The sequence below is a fragment of the Durio zibethinus genome, chromosome 5 (genome assembly GCF_047325235.1).
Source record: "Durio zibethinus cultivar Kanyao isolate XHJ-2024 chromosome 5, ASM4732523v1, whole genome shotgun sequence".
In the NCBI taxonomy this organism is placed as follows: Eukaryota; Viridiplantae; Streptophyta; class Magnoliopsida; order Malvales; family Malvaceae; genus Durio; species Durio zibethinus.
This window is the reverse complement of record NC_143166.1, coordinates 33,111,960-33,125,931: the sequence shown is the minus strand read 5'-3', so window position 1 is coordinate 33,125,931 and position 13,972 is coordinate 33,111,960. Positions and strand designations below refer to the sequence as shown.

General features: G+C 30.9%; 1 protein-coding gene across 7 annotated transcripts; it reads right to left on the bottom strand.

The window, feature by feature from the left end:
* Positions 1 to 2,230: 2,230 nt before the first annotated feature.
* Positions 2,231 to 9,233, bottom strand: LOC111282516 (kinesin-like protein KIN-7E). Of its 7 annotated transcripts, XM_089761257.1 has the most exons (16): positions 9,107 to 9,233; positions 8,915 to 8,992; positions 8,316 to 8,421; positions 7,981 to 8,223; positions 7,518 to 7,607; positions 7,314 to 7,414; positions 7,097 to 7,210; positions 6,944 to 7,025; positions 6,787 to 6,854; positions 6,598 to 6,663; positions 6,372 to 6,496; positions 5,566 to 5,902; positions 4,626 to 4,730; positions 3,549 to 4,442; positions 3,113 to 3,432; positions 2,231 to 2,744 (listed from the first exon to the last, which is right to left on the bottom strand). In XM_089761257.1, the coding sequence occupies exons 4-16, from the start codon at positions 8,207 to 8,209 to the stop codon at positions 2,423 to 2,425; spliced, it is 2,853 nt and encodes a 950-aa protein (XP_089617383.1). In that variant the 5' UTR covers positions 8,210 to 8,223; positions 8,316 to 8,421; positions 8,915 to 8,992; positions 9,107 to 9,233; the 3' UTR covers positions 2,231 to 2,422. The 7 variants fall into 7 exon arrangements, with proteins under 7 accessions (XP_089617383.1, XP_089617379.1, XP_089617381.1 ...); XM_089761253.1 differs by having other exon boundaries at positions 7,981 to 8,421; positions 8,860 to 8,992; XM_089761255.1 differs by having other exon boundaries at positions 7,981 to 8,421.
* Between the last annotated feature and the right edge of the window lie 4,739 nt (positions 9,234 to 13,972).

Below are 13,972 nucleotides of genomic sequence, written 5' to 3'. Positions count from 1 at the left end.
GATTTGGTGACAGAAGAACACATTAATCACTTCCTAAATGAGCTAGAATAAAACATATAACATAAACCCTTTCGAATTCAAATCGAAAATAGTTTTTACTGCTTTCAACACACAAATCTCTCTAGCCATGAAACTGTTTTTCAAAGTCAGTTCACATTTTTTCACACTTACAATCTGCTGTACGGATGGAGAAGCTCCTCTCTTAACATAAAAATGTATTTTCAATATGAATCCAAAAGATTTTTACAACTAAACTTTTAAGAAAGTGCTAACAAGAAGTGGCCAGTTATTTGAGACAAACCACACTTTATTTAAGGAAACTATACAATGAATGATGTAAATCTAAATAACAAAGCATATGGCTAACCTTTATTTCTTGGGATGAAAGAGATCAATGTTTTAGTCACTGTCTTCTCTACCATAATCGTAGACAATCTCAATCTGCATCAAGAATGAAAAACCAGAACTGTATAAAAAGCAATAAAGCTAATCGGAAATTTAGTAACAGTAGCTAACGGACCCGAAAGATTTAGGTCAGCTAGGTAATCAACAACATAAAACAACACGACACCACATATATTGGGAGGTTGCAAGCCCATTATGGGACAAGATGACTTCCCCCCTTCCCTTCACCCCACCTTTCTTCAGCAATATAGATCAAAATTTGACACTTGATCAAGATAAAGATAAAAACTAATTAAAGGAAGAAATAGTTTTAAGAAGCAGAGGGAAGAAAGAACCTTACTATTCTCTAGAATGCATGTCTACTCTAAATGCTAAGAAAGAGTCACTTACACTAACAAAGGCTTAGACACATGAATACTTCAAAAAATTGGAATGCATACGTGCAACAAGAATTGTGGAGAAGTAAGGGAAGCATGTGAAACAAAAGAAATAGCACACTGGTTAGAAAGAAATGAATCGTAACAATTACCCCAGACGGCGGGACAGGGTTTCGAGTAAACTTGGAACCACCAGGAGCCCAAGGAACCGAAAATCGACATAATATGTTAGCTTCAAACAACATAACAGGTTTAAAACTGGAAAATAAGCACCTCATAAGCAACCTACCTATATTCTCAGTCACATGTCATAACAACAGCAAGACCTAATCAGTAATAACCAACTATTCGTGAGTAGTGACCAAACACAAGAATGTGAGTGGAAAAGAGAAGCAACTAAGCAATGAGAGGCGAAGTGACATAGTAATAGTTTGGTATCATTTCTCTTCACCTACTTGTTTCTCACAGCTAATAAAAGTTCACTGGTCATCATCAAATTATCATCCGAGAAGAAATTGAATTCCTAACTAATAGTTAATTGGTTTTCGACAAGAATTCATCTCAGATTCAAAATTTCAAGCTATTTTCCTCTCAATTGTTTCAAAAGAAAGTTTAAAAAACATATGAATCCGAAAATGCATTTACAAATTCCTTCCACACAAAAATTACTAAAATAAACACTCAACATCTAATCCAATTGAAATCATTGGTGGTTTTATAAGAAAGTTTTGGTTTGAATTAATGGGATATGAAAAACTGTTTTTCCAATGATGCATAGTTTTGGTGTAAAACGACAGCGTTCTTCGTCTTTCAATGCAGAGTAAAACACATAATTAGACCCTCATAGTTTTTTTAAAATGGTCATTTAATTTTTTTATTTGATCATTATAGTTTAAGTAAATAATTTTTTATTACTTAATTATAAGTTTCTAAAAATTTATTAATGTGATAATATCATGTCAACTGTCAAATATCAAATGATATTGTTATGTTAGAAAAAAAAATTTTAATTTAAAAAAACCCATCATCAATGTTATATCAGGTGAAGTGACAATACTACTTGACATGTAATATTGTTATGTTAACATATCATTAGAGAGTAACAATTAAATGAATAAAAAAACTATTTACTCAAATTTTAATGATTAAATCAAAAAAATTAACAGTTGAATAACTAAAAAAATCACTTACTTAAAATTGAATATGATTGAATTAAAAGAATTAATAGTTAAATAATTATTTTAAAGATACTAAAAATATATTTCATCTTTAAATATAAAAAGGCTTTTAGTTTATATTTTAAAATATTTTTTTATGAAAAATTTTACATCAGTTCATAAAAAGAATAAATATATATCAAATTGATTTTTCTTTTTACAAATTAAAATAGTAAATTTTTATGTTTAGGTTTAAAATGAGGATAGGAAGAAGATTGAAGATGGCAACCATTAAACATAGATATTATATTTTAAATATAATAATATAAATCAAATTAATTATATTCGGATTCAATTACTCAAAAATAATGAAAATTAACGCAAAGAAAGGTTAGGGAATACAAGCAGGAGATGTTATCAATAAAATGCACCAGCAGATCCTCGTATTCATTAATTATTAAATGGTAATGGTCATAAACAGGCTCACAAAAGGGATGCCATGCTGTTTTTCCAACCATTGGATCTACGCCTTGGGCGTGGAGGAGTAAAGCTGAGTCCGAACATTTCCTTGAGGGCCTTTCCCTGCTCCACGAACCTAATCAGCTTTGCAACAATGGCAGCACTCTCGGTTACGTGATTCATGTCCTTGTTATTGCTCCATATCTGATTGACCAGCTGGAGCCTTCTTTGCTTCGAGTTCAACTCGATGGCCCATTTCTGATACAGTTTCAGTCTCTCTTGTTCTGTAAATCTTTTACGCAACAGCTTGCTCAAGGTTTGTCTCTCGCGGCGAAGAGCTCTCACACTGTGTCGAGAAAGTAACAGATAAAGAAAGGTTATTTACGTAGAAATTAAATAAAACAACATCTACGTCACCATGAAGAAATGTCAAACATTTACTAATTGTCCCAAGTCCAAATTCCAAGACAAGCACTAAAGCATACTTAACATTCATTATCCAACACTAGATACTGAAAGTATGAAAACCTCATGGAGTTTTCATAGAAGAAAATTCTGCGCTATTGGAAGAGATTTCAAACTGAGATATATGTCCTGTGTTCAAACAAGGAATTTGATATGAACTCTGTGTTTGAATATATCATTGTTCAAAGTCCATTGGACTATCAGTGCTTGCAAGAGAGAGAGAGAGAGAGAGAGAGAGAGAGAGAGAACCTTGAAGCCAGTGTGAGAATGCGACCATCTTCTACAGCTTGATTTCCTTGAGAAAATGTTTCCTTGAGGAAGGTAAGTCTCCTAAGCTCTACCTCCATGTAAATGGAATCAGTTGGATCACCTTTAAAGAGCAGGAAGAAATAGGTTCTGTGAACCAAGGAAACATTGCAAGTTTGCCAAAGTTCAACTATTGCTCTCTGCTGCCTCTCAAATTCCAGGGGCCAATCCAGAAGAGTGCCTGATGCTTCATGCATTGGATCCAATCCTACATCTTTCATACTCTTTCCGGAGTCATCTGCTGCTAGCCCCGTGCCCTGAACCTATGATGAATGTACCAAAAAATTTCAAAGAAATCAAGTGACACTTGCCCAACAGCCCTAGTGCACAATTAAAGTTTCCCCAGACACGGAAGGGAAAATGATAGGCATATTCTCACCTGACCATTAGCAACTTGCTTCTTCAGTCCAGCAACAAAAGTATGAATGCTAGTAATATCGTCATCTGCAGAAGTCTTGATGGAAGCACTCCCAAGAGAAGACTGAGAATTATTCCTGGAGAGCACTCCATTATTGGTACCATAATTTAATGAAGGAAACTTCTTTTGGTAACCTTCTGGTCTTCCAGGGAAGTTTTTCTCCAACCCATTAGTCGGGGTGCTTTCAATATGTTCTCTGTCAGTATAAGGAGATGTACCACCCATGACATCTGCTCTACAACTCCAGCTCCTGGTCAACTTTATGCTTCTAGAACTTGGCAAATCTGCTACCTGATCATCTGGGGATGATTTATTAGGGTAAGAACTAACAGGAGAATCAATTGTCTTCTGCACATTATGGACTCTCTGCTCCAAAGCATCATACACAAAACCATTTTGAATATGATTTGCTTCTCTATCTCCATTCACTGGGGTAGACATTGTTTCCTGGCCAGCCACATCTCCATCTCCATACAGTGTCAATGCCAACATTCCATCACTTTCATCATTTGGTAAGGCACGAGATTCAGAATTATTATCCCTCCCTGATTCTTCTGCCTCAATACATTGAACCTCTTTGCAGTATTCCTCAGGGTCATAAGCAGTTTCACCTGGAGTCTTATCCAGACTTTGCCCAGAATCAGACATGGAATGATCTTCATGATTGTTCAGAGGCTCATGATAGGGCTCCTCAAGATTACTCCCACTTTCTGTGTCATAACGATGGATCGAATTCAAGTTTCGAACATGCACATCCAATCGATTAGAATCACCCAAAAATGATGACTCTGATGCTGAATAGTCATCTTCCCAAGCATCCCCAGCTTGTTGATTGGGATGGCAATTGATCCTTGCCTGATCAGAGAAAGGGAAAGAAGGGTTAGCGACAAAAAAAGGAACCATTAACTAGTGACTAAGCAATTAAAATTTAATGAACAATATACTTCCGAAAAAACTAATGAATAATATAGCAACTAGGCACTACATTCAGCGAACGGCATAACATGTAAAGATATAGAATAAAGCAATAACATATACCATTTGTCCTGAATCTTGATCATTTCCAATCATCCTTATCAAATTCTCAACCCGAGATTGAGCAAGATCACGTTGCTTAGTCAACTCTCTAATCTCCTTCACCATCTGCATAGTGCAAAGCCATGCAATCAATGTTAGGCAACATGTAACATGAAAATGCCGAAGATTTTCCTTCCATATTTTACATGTCAACACCCCAGATGTGATACCGCACAGGTAATAGGCTTTTCAATCAGAAGACAAAACAGTTTTGCTTGCGGCCTAATTTCCTACAAGCAAAAGTATCTCTTTGTATGCTATAGTCCAGCTTCACCCATCCTGCATCCAATTTTCTATCATCCAAGCATTATAATTTGAACACCAGAATGCACGATTCACCAGCAGGTTTATGTTTAACGAAATCATGCTAGACAAGATGAGGAGGCGTAGTTGCCTATGTTGCAAATCTGTTAATCCATTTATTTTGGAAAAAATAAGAATTAATTCCGCTTCTAAAGAGGATCCCTCGACACTTTCCCCAAATTTCCAAAAGGGGATGATTTATGTGAGGTCTGAAAGAACATTTGGAACCTGTATGACTTTCCTTAAAATATCGAGCAAGTGAAGTGTGAAAACCTATAAACACCAAGAAATAAAATGCATACTCTCAAGACATGACTACGTACAGGTTATTAGAACAACAAAAACTTTAGCTTAATTTCACCTAAATAGTCACTAAGAAATGCTTTCAAAAAGTCAAACCCCAACACCCCCTCCAGTCACTATTGAGCGCAATGCATATGACTCCAACTCTCCAAGTGTAACGGAACTTAAGAATCACACAGTGTGAAGCATTTCAGCAATAAATATGTGATATGTAACACCAATTCATTTTTTTACAGGTAAACATGGTAGAATGTCCAACTATATTTGAAAATGAGTTTCAAATGCAGAGCATAACCTTTTGAATCTGAAGATCTTTCTTTCTTAGTAAAGCTGCATAGTCACTGTTTGAGGAAGGAGGAACAGGACTCCTAAGTTCACTTTCTAGCCTGGCCACCTCTCTTTGTAAATGTTTAACTAAGGTCTTATCAGACATGACCACATTGACCTGCGCTTTTGTAGTAACTTCTTTTGCACAACAAGCAAACAGAAGAGTGTTCCTGGTTTGTTCAACATGACTTCGTGCAGGGCTCAAGGTACAGATGATGGCAGTCCTGGCATTGCCACCCAAACAAGGCTGCAGTATGCGTGTCAGCTTTGAATCTCTGTAATTGATATGTCCTTGTCTACCTTTACTGCATTCACCATAGAACCACAATGATGAGTTGGGCAATTAGTAGGTGACAATATTTTATGAAGACATTGCCTTTTTTTGAAAATCATCAATATTCTGTATTTGACCAGAATCTTTTGGTAGCTATTACTGAAAATAACACAAACTAAACAACTGGATTCAAGGAACTAATACTCAAAAATGTAATAATAAAGAGTGATTCAAATATTAGTGTCATTGAGAAAGATTCAACTCTGAGTCTAAATAAGAGAACTATCATAAAACTATGCCCCAAATTCTCTGTTTGATTTTAAAATTGAAAGAGTGACAATCAAAAAGGAAAGAGGAATTCAATCAACCTCAAAGTAACAAAATAACTACTCCAACAATCTACAACTATGCCCAAAGAATTTAGAATTATTAAATAATCTCTTGCAGATGATTGAAACAAAAAAAAAAAAGAGCATTCTGAATATGATAATCCAATCAACCTTAGCTTTCGAACAACAGTTGACAGAGTCAGTAAACTACGATTTATATGGCAACCCTCTTTCAGTCTTGCCCCAGTGGATAACGCCTGAGATGCTCGTTCACTTCCAGCCAAATCAACAAAACTCTGCATTCAAATACCATCTTAGCATGGCTTACCATTTTTGTCATTTGAGAACTACTTATTTAGTGAACCGCAAATGTGAAAGTAAATTCCATGAGCCATACCACACTTGCTGCAAGGGTTGTTGAATTTTCTTTTCCTAGGAACTCACGAGCAGAGCTTTCAATTGTCTACAGAAGTTAGAACTCACATCATGCTAAGCTAAAAGGGAAGGGAAAACTGGTCACTACTACGCATAAGCTATTAGCAATTAAATGTTCAAGCAACACAAGGAGAAAGACAGAGGAGCATACCAATCTTATAATTTGATGAGATCTGGAGCTTCTCTCATTCAAGGAGGTTTCTCCTATCCTTCTTTGAGCTGCAACAATGCAATGCATTAAAAATTTAATAACAAGTGCAAGTTTTTAACATCATCCGGTAAACAGAGAACTCCTTTAAATGCTTTACCTTCACAAATTGCAAGGAGTTCTTTCAAATGGTTCCAGTCCCTCAGCAGTTCCTCTGTAACTTTTTCCACAATGGTTCCTCTCTGATGAGAAGAACTTGTTAGTGCAACCATATACTTGATAAAATGAAACTAATAAGGATGCGGGTATTCACCTCAGGATCATCACGTAGCCTAAGCTGAGTGTTATCCGAGCTTAGGAGGTCTCTGATAGCTTCATTGTATATCTCAATTGCACAGAACTTCAAAACAAATGCTCTCTCTTCATGCTGCAATGATGACATCAGTATTATGTGAAAAACACTTTTAAGTGTTAGGCATGGGAAAAGCAACAAACATGAAGGAACTAAAATGAGTTAAAACTTTCATTACTCTGTTTATGTAGTCAAATATATCTGCAACAGTATACTCAGTTATTCCAGTCATTGTGTATGTCTTCCCACTGCTAGTTTGTCCATATGCAAAAATGCTAGCTGGAGAATAGAAGGAACAAAAAATTGTTAGAGAAAACTTTTTTTCTCACCAAGTAGTTTATCAACAGAAATCAAACACCAAGATGCCAATGCCCCAACTTACAATTAATACCACTAACAACTGAAAGAGCAATCTCCCTGGCTCCTTCCTCGTACACTTGCTTTGTAGAGCAGTCACCCCGAAATACCCTATCTGTCCCCAAAATAACAAGGAATAAAAAATAAACAGCAACATAAAACTCTTATAATGAAACTCTATTGATCAAAACTGCTTCCAAATCCCAAGCACATAATGGAAATAAATATTTTCAAGTTTGATGCTTCCAAAACTTAAGCCAACAACGTACATTATACAAAAAGGCATCAAGATCTTGATCATTAAGATGGCCAAGGTTCAATTAGCCAGGCATTATAAAGGATAAATTTAGTCTCCATTTAACTATATCATAGTAAAAAAATGCCAACTTCAGCAAATTCGTTAGAAACTAAGAGTCGGTTATCCCTACTTTAACACAACAAAATTCTTTAGACGAGAACCAACATGAAAACAGCGGGAATTTGCTTACCGAATGTATAGGTAGAAGGGTATGTGGACCCTTCCCGGAGGGTGTTCCGATATAGGATAGTACTGTCATTGATGCACTCCCAATCGGCAACTTCATTTGCTACAATTTCCTTGTCACTCAAAGGCCTCAACCTAACCACAACTAGAATTCTCTCCTCACGAGCACCTGCCATTTGCACCTTCTGCTCCTTCTCCAACTTCTTTAACTCTTCCCCACCAATTGCCCCCATTTTTCACTCTCCTCCTTTGTCATTACTCACGTTAAATCAAAAAAAGACCCATGAATTTCTCAAAAAGAGGAAAAAATCAAACTCAACAGGTCAAATACACACTCACTCTTGCTTTGCCAAAAATGCAAGACAGTGTATAAGTTAAAACAAGGTTGTTGTGGTTGCCAAAGATGTATTAGGCTTAGGCCCAACCTTTCACAACCATAGCCTATCTGCAACAAGAAGCTAATCATGATTATCAATCCAACTAACTAAAGAAAATGATCCATGAGTATAAAGGCTAATTACGGGTTATATCAGCAACAACGAGCTAATCATAAGCCTTTATCCAACCAACCTGACAATGATTTGATGCTTATTTTATTTTTAAGGTTAAACATCAACTAAAAAACATTTAAAACATGAAAACAAAAACAAATTCAATGAAACTGGTAGTTAAGATCAAACGCTCCTTCTCTAATCTTCAACCTCCCAAAATTTCATTTTAAAAACAAAAAAAAATATTGATTTTTAATTCTGACAGAGCAGAAAATTTTCCCTAGTGATTACCAACTATGCTTAAATGCCAAGCAACGAAAATCTTTAACTTTTACTCATAAATAAATAAAAAAATTCTTATTCATTTTCTCATTTCTGCTTTCTTTTTTTACCTCGAAAGAAGAATGGCAGTTCAGTTAAAGGAACAGAGAGTATCAACTTTAGTACCAAAACACTGTCGTTTTCCCTCCATTCTGCTCTGATCTGAATCCGTTAACCGTACTCTTCCACCTCGAAACTCGAGCTCTGCAAAAACCAAACCGAATAAAGTCTAAAAACAGTTTAAAAACAACAGAGTTTGAATCGAAAAAAGGCCATAAAATAGAACATTCAATGCTGAATAGTAGCAATATTTCTAACCGTTAATTTCTGATATCAAACAAAAAAAAACTGAATTCAATTCAAATTCAAATTCCTCTTATAATTTGATTTTTAAAAAATGAATTTTAATGCAGTGAAAGTTGCTACGAACTTCGTCGTAGAGGAATAGAAGAGACGTGGCTTGGAAGAGCAAAAATAGAAGTGCTATTTCTTTGCGCGTCCAATAAAGTTGAAACCAAGGATAAAAATGAGAATTTGAATGTAAACAAAGGGTTAAAATGGGAACAACATGTAATCTTTTTAAAAAAATGAAAGAACCGAAGATGTACGGTGCTTGATGGAACAGTTAAAACCGGCAACTACATGAAAAATCGCAGGGACGGGGAAGGAGCGTTTTTTAGCGGTATTAAGCGGTCCCGCAAATCTTTTGCGGCGTCAACGTCTTTTGAAGTTTCTCAGCGCGTTGTGGACCAGCGGTGGGGTTTGGATCATGGCTCCTTGGTTAACTCGATTACGATTTTGCCCTTGCTTTTTGTTGTGGATTTCAAAAAGGGAAGGCACGTGCAGAAGGCAGATTGGCGTCACTCTGCTTCCCGCCACGTGGTCTTTATGTACTTGTCAGGTAGCTTCCCATAGCACCTTTCCTTTTTTTTTTTTTTTTTTCGAGAAATTCCAATTTTTTTGGGGCTGTTTTGATCCGTTTATTAAATACTGCTAATAAAACAGCAAAATAAACAATTTTAAGAATATATATTTAATGAAACATTTCAACGATTAAAAACAGTGTATGTATATATATAAATGAATTTTAAGCATTAATACACAAATTTTTAAAATAAAATCAGTATTAAAATATAATTAATGTAAAATTTTTAAATTTTTTGCATTTATGAGTTGGGGGACTAGTTATGAAACCAACAAATGTAAGGACAAACCATTATTTTATAAAAGTAATAGGTCCACAACTATGTTTAAGAAAGTGGTTGCAAAAAAAAAATTTGTCATTAATTTTTGTACGATTTTTTGTAAAATATTAATTTTTTTAAATTTTGATAATTTTTATAAAAATAAAAATTTTTTATTATAGAATGAGACCTGAACCTTTTATTTAGTAATTAAGGAGGACAAATTGGGATTTAGGTTTGCAAAAAAAATATTAAAAAAAATTGTTGAGTTGTTTCTTAACTTTCAATAAATTTTGTTAGGGAGTGGGTAGAAATATGTTAGGTCACTAATTGCAAATAACAAAATAAAAAGATTAGTGCCTAAAGACATTCCTTCAACATGCATCCAAGTTTGGCCACTTCCTTAGATTTTCTTTCATAATAATAAAGATCCCCATACTCCTATGTTGACCTTGATGAGGAATAATACAATTTTATCTATTTATTAGTGAATAATTATAAATTAAAATGAAAATAAATAATATAATTAAACAGATAAAACAAATAATGATTGCTTTCAAAATATTAGTTTTTGATTTCATGTGGGTTGCAAATGAATATATGTCTTTTATTTGTTTTAAATTTTAATTATAATTATATATTAAACATGGATTGTATTTTTTTTTATTTTTTAATAATAACTATATGTTGAACAAAGAATTGCACATTGTACAAATAACTTACATTAATAAAGTGCATATTAAATAAAATTTTCATTCACATGTAAAGTTTATCCCATTTTCAAGAATATATCATATTAAACTTTGTTGATTTTAATTTTAATGTAACATTAAAACTTTAAAGATAAAGCAATTCAATGTAAACTTTAATTCTTTTTTTTTTTATTATACTATAAAAAAAGTCTATTTTTATTATCAAACAAATCCACTTAATGAAAAATTTTAATAAAATTATAATTTTTATTTATAAATTGGATAAAATTTGTTAACAACAAAAATATTGAAATGACAATTTAAAATATAATAAATAAACATATTTTAAAATAAAAATATTAATAACATAATTAATAGGCAATTTAAATTTTGTAAAAAATAATCATAAACTTAGATTTTTAATGCTAAATTATCAAACAAAATAACCAATATATAAATGAAATGGAAATGGACATAATTGAATAAATATTTAAGACACAATCGATGTAAATGGAAGAGAAATATTAAGATTATTATAATTATTATAACATTTCCCACACATTTGTATGTAACTTTTACTCTCACTTAACCTTGCAAGTTATGTTTGGTTAAAAAAACATGTTTTCACATGATAAACCCTTTGACAAGTGATCAATTGATCATTATCAAATAGCCAAAATTGATTAAAACTTGTAACTTGTTAATTTAAAACATTTTATATTATTTAAGGATGAAAAATGAAATTTATGAAAGCCATTAGGGTACATTAATTATGTAATTTAAAATACATTATCATAAAACAGTGAAATATGTTTTTCATGAAATATTTCATGTGGTGCTACTACTTGATATTGACCACAATTTTTTATTAAATTTTCTAAGAAATTTTTTTTTGTTTACAAAAATTATCATAAAATTAAGAATATGAAATGATATTATAAGTGTTGAAGATTTAAATTATGAAATTATTGGATGTTATTTTTTACAAATAATTACATAAATTAATTAAATTAAATCTTGACTTTTTAAAATATATATATTTTTTAGTGAAGCAATTGGGTCTTATTTTTCGTTGCACGCGCACAATATTTATCTAATGGTTTAAATTTCAATATTTAATTACTTATGAAACTAGATTTAATTAATTAAGCATGATTATGGTTATTTGTGATTTTAACTCTCAAAAATTTTTAATGAATAACTTTTTAATTAATAAAATTAAAATTTTAGTATTTTATCAAAAAATTACATACTTGTTGATGATTTATTTTTAAAGAGTAGCTAATATGTCTCATTTCATTTATGTCATCTCTTATAAAACATACCGCCCAACCTTGATGGTTGAATACAATTATATTTTTTAATTTTTTAATAAAAAAAGTTGTTCACAAATACATTAAAATATTAAATTTTTCGAAGTTTAAATCAATTATTATGAGATTCGTCGCCCAAATAATTAAAAAAGAAAAAAAAAAGAAACATGGAATGCAAGGTCAAAGGATATTTGAATTATTTACTATTAATATTCAATAAAATAAATTTGAAATTTGAACCAAAAAAAAAATTGTATCAATTTTCTTATCTCAAAATCATATATATCTTGACAAAGAAATTATTTTTTTATTGAAATAAATAAATTATTCAAAACTAGCCCCCGTCGACGATCTATAGCTTCAACTTTGTAATTGTGGATTGCTTAAAAATAAAAAAGGGCAGATCATGAAGCGTAAAGAAATGCAGCCCAAATTTTTCATGGAGTGGGTCAATTGGCTGATCCAGTTGCATGTAAAATAGTGGGCGATTTCCCCTCATGGAATCATGGACTAATCCTCGTGAAAAGTAAACTGTTCGACCGAAAAACGGCAACTGACCCAATCTCTCTCTCTCTCTCTCTCTCTCTCTCTATATATATATATATATATATATATATATAATACGACTGGAGGTATTTCAAGATTTTATCCGAATGTAATATCTTTTCGGAACGATGTTAAGGGTATTTATTCTCATTTGATGTGTTCAAGTTTGTATTTTTTAAATATTTTTCATAAAAATTAAATCATAATTTATTTAGATTATTCAAATTTAATAATTCATGCATTTATGTTATATAAAATATTAATAATTTATATATTAATATTATATTTTATACAAAAATTATATGTCGTAATTCGTATCGATATCAAAATATGAAATATATTTTTTAAATTTTATCAAATTCATATGTAATTGTTATTAAAATTTTAAATAATGTCAGATTTATATATATGTTCGTATTATTTTTATGTTGTATTATCATTTTGTGTTTTAAATTATCAACTCATTTATTATTATATATCAATACTAACTTTTTTACCCATACAATATACGGGAATTTTTATTAAATTTTTCATAATTTTAAATTTATTTTTTAATTATTTATCTAATATATAATTATATATTTATAAATACTAAGTTACATTTAAATGATAATTTATACATAATATATTATAAATGATATTGTTCATTTAAAAGAAGTCTAAATTTTTATAAATTTTCAAGAATTATAAATTTTTTTTTTCATTAAAAAATATTTCCTTCAATTTGTTTGTCAAATACTAAAAATTTTGCTATCGCTTTTTTCTTGTTTGATAAAAATTCAAAAATTTACAATTAAATAATTAAGATTAATAATTATTTTTATCATAATATTGATTAGGTGGTGTGTGTGTATATATATATATATATATATATATTTAATTGAACAACAAATCACAATTATTAATTTTATTATAATCATTTGCTTTTTATTAGTTTTTTTTTTTTTTTACATACTTCAAGTAATTATTACATAAATATATTGGACTAACAATTATTTTTGTATATGTCAACAAAATAAAGTTATTTTTTAGATAAAAGGGAAACAATAATTTTTTATGTTATGCTTAAAAACTTTTTTTTGAAATATTTGTTATTTTTAATCATTTTTAACATAATTGATAGTATTTTTTATGAGTTAGATATAATAGTAATCATTATTATTTTCGTATCATCCGTTGTTGACAAAAAAATTCAATAATAAAAAATATAGCAAAATAAAATAGAAAATATAAATTTACATATTAATTTATCAATATTAAATATATACAATAATAAAAGCAAATATGTTAATAAATTAACAGATAATAAAAACATTGAAGAAATAAATAAAACAAAAAAATATATAATACAAAAAGTTAATTATAATTAATTTTAAAAAAGTTATGAACTAAAGAGAAACAAATAAATTAACTAAATATATAATATAAAAATATTTGAATTAGAACATC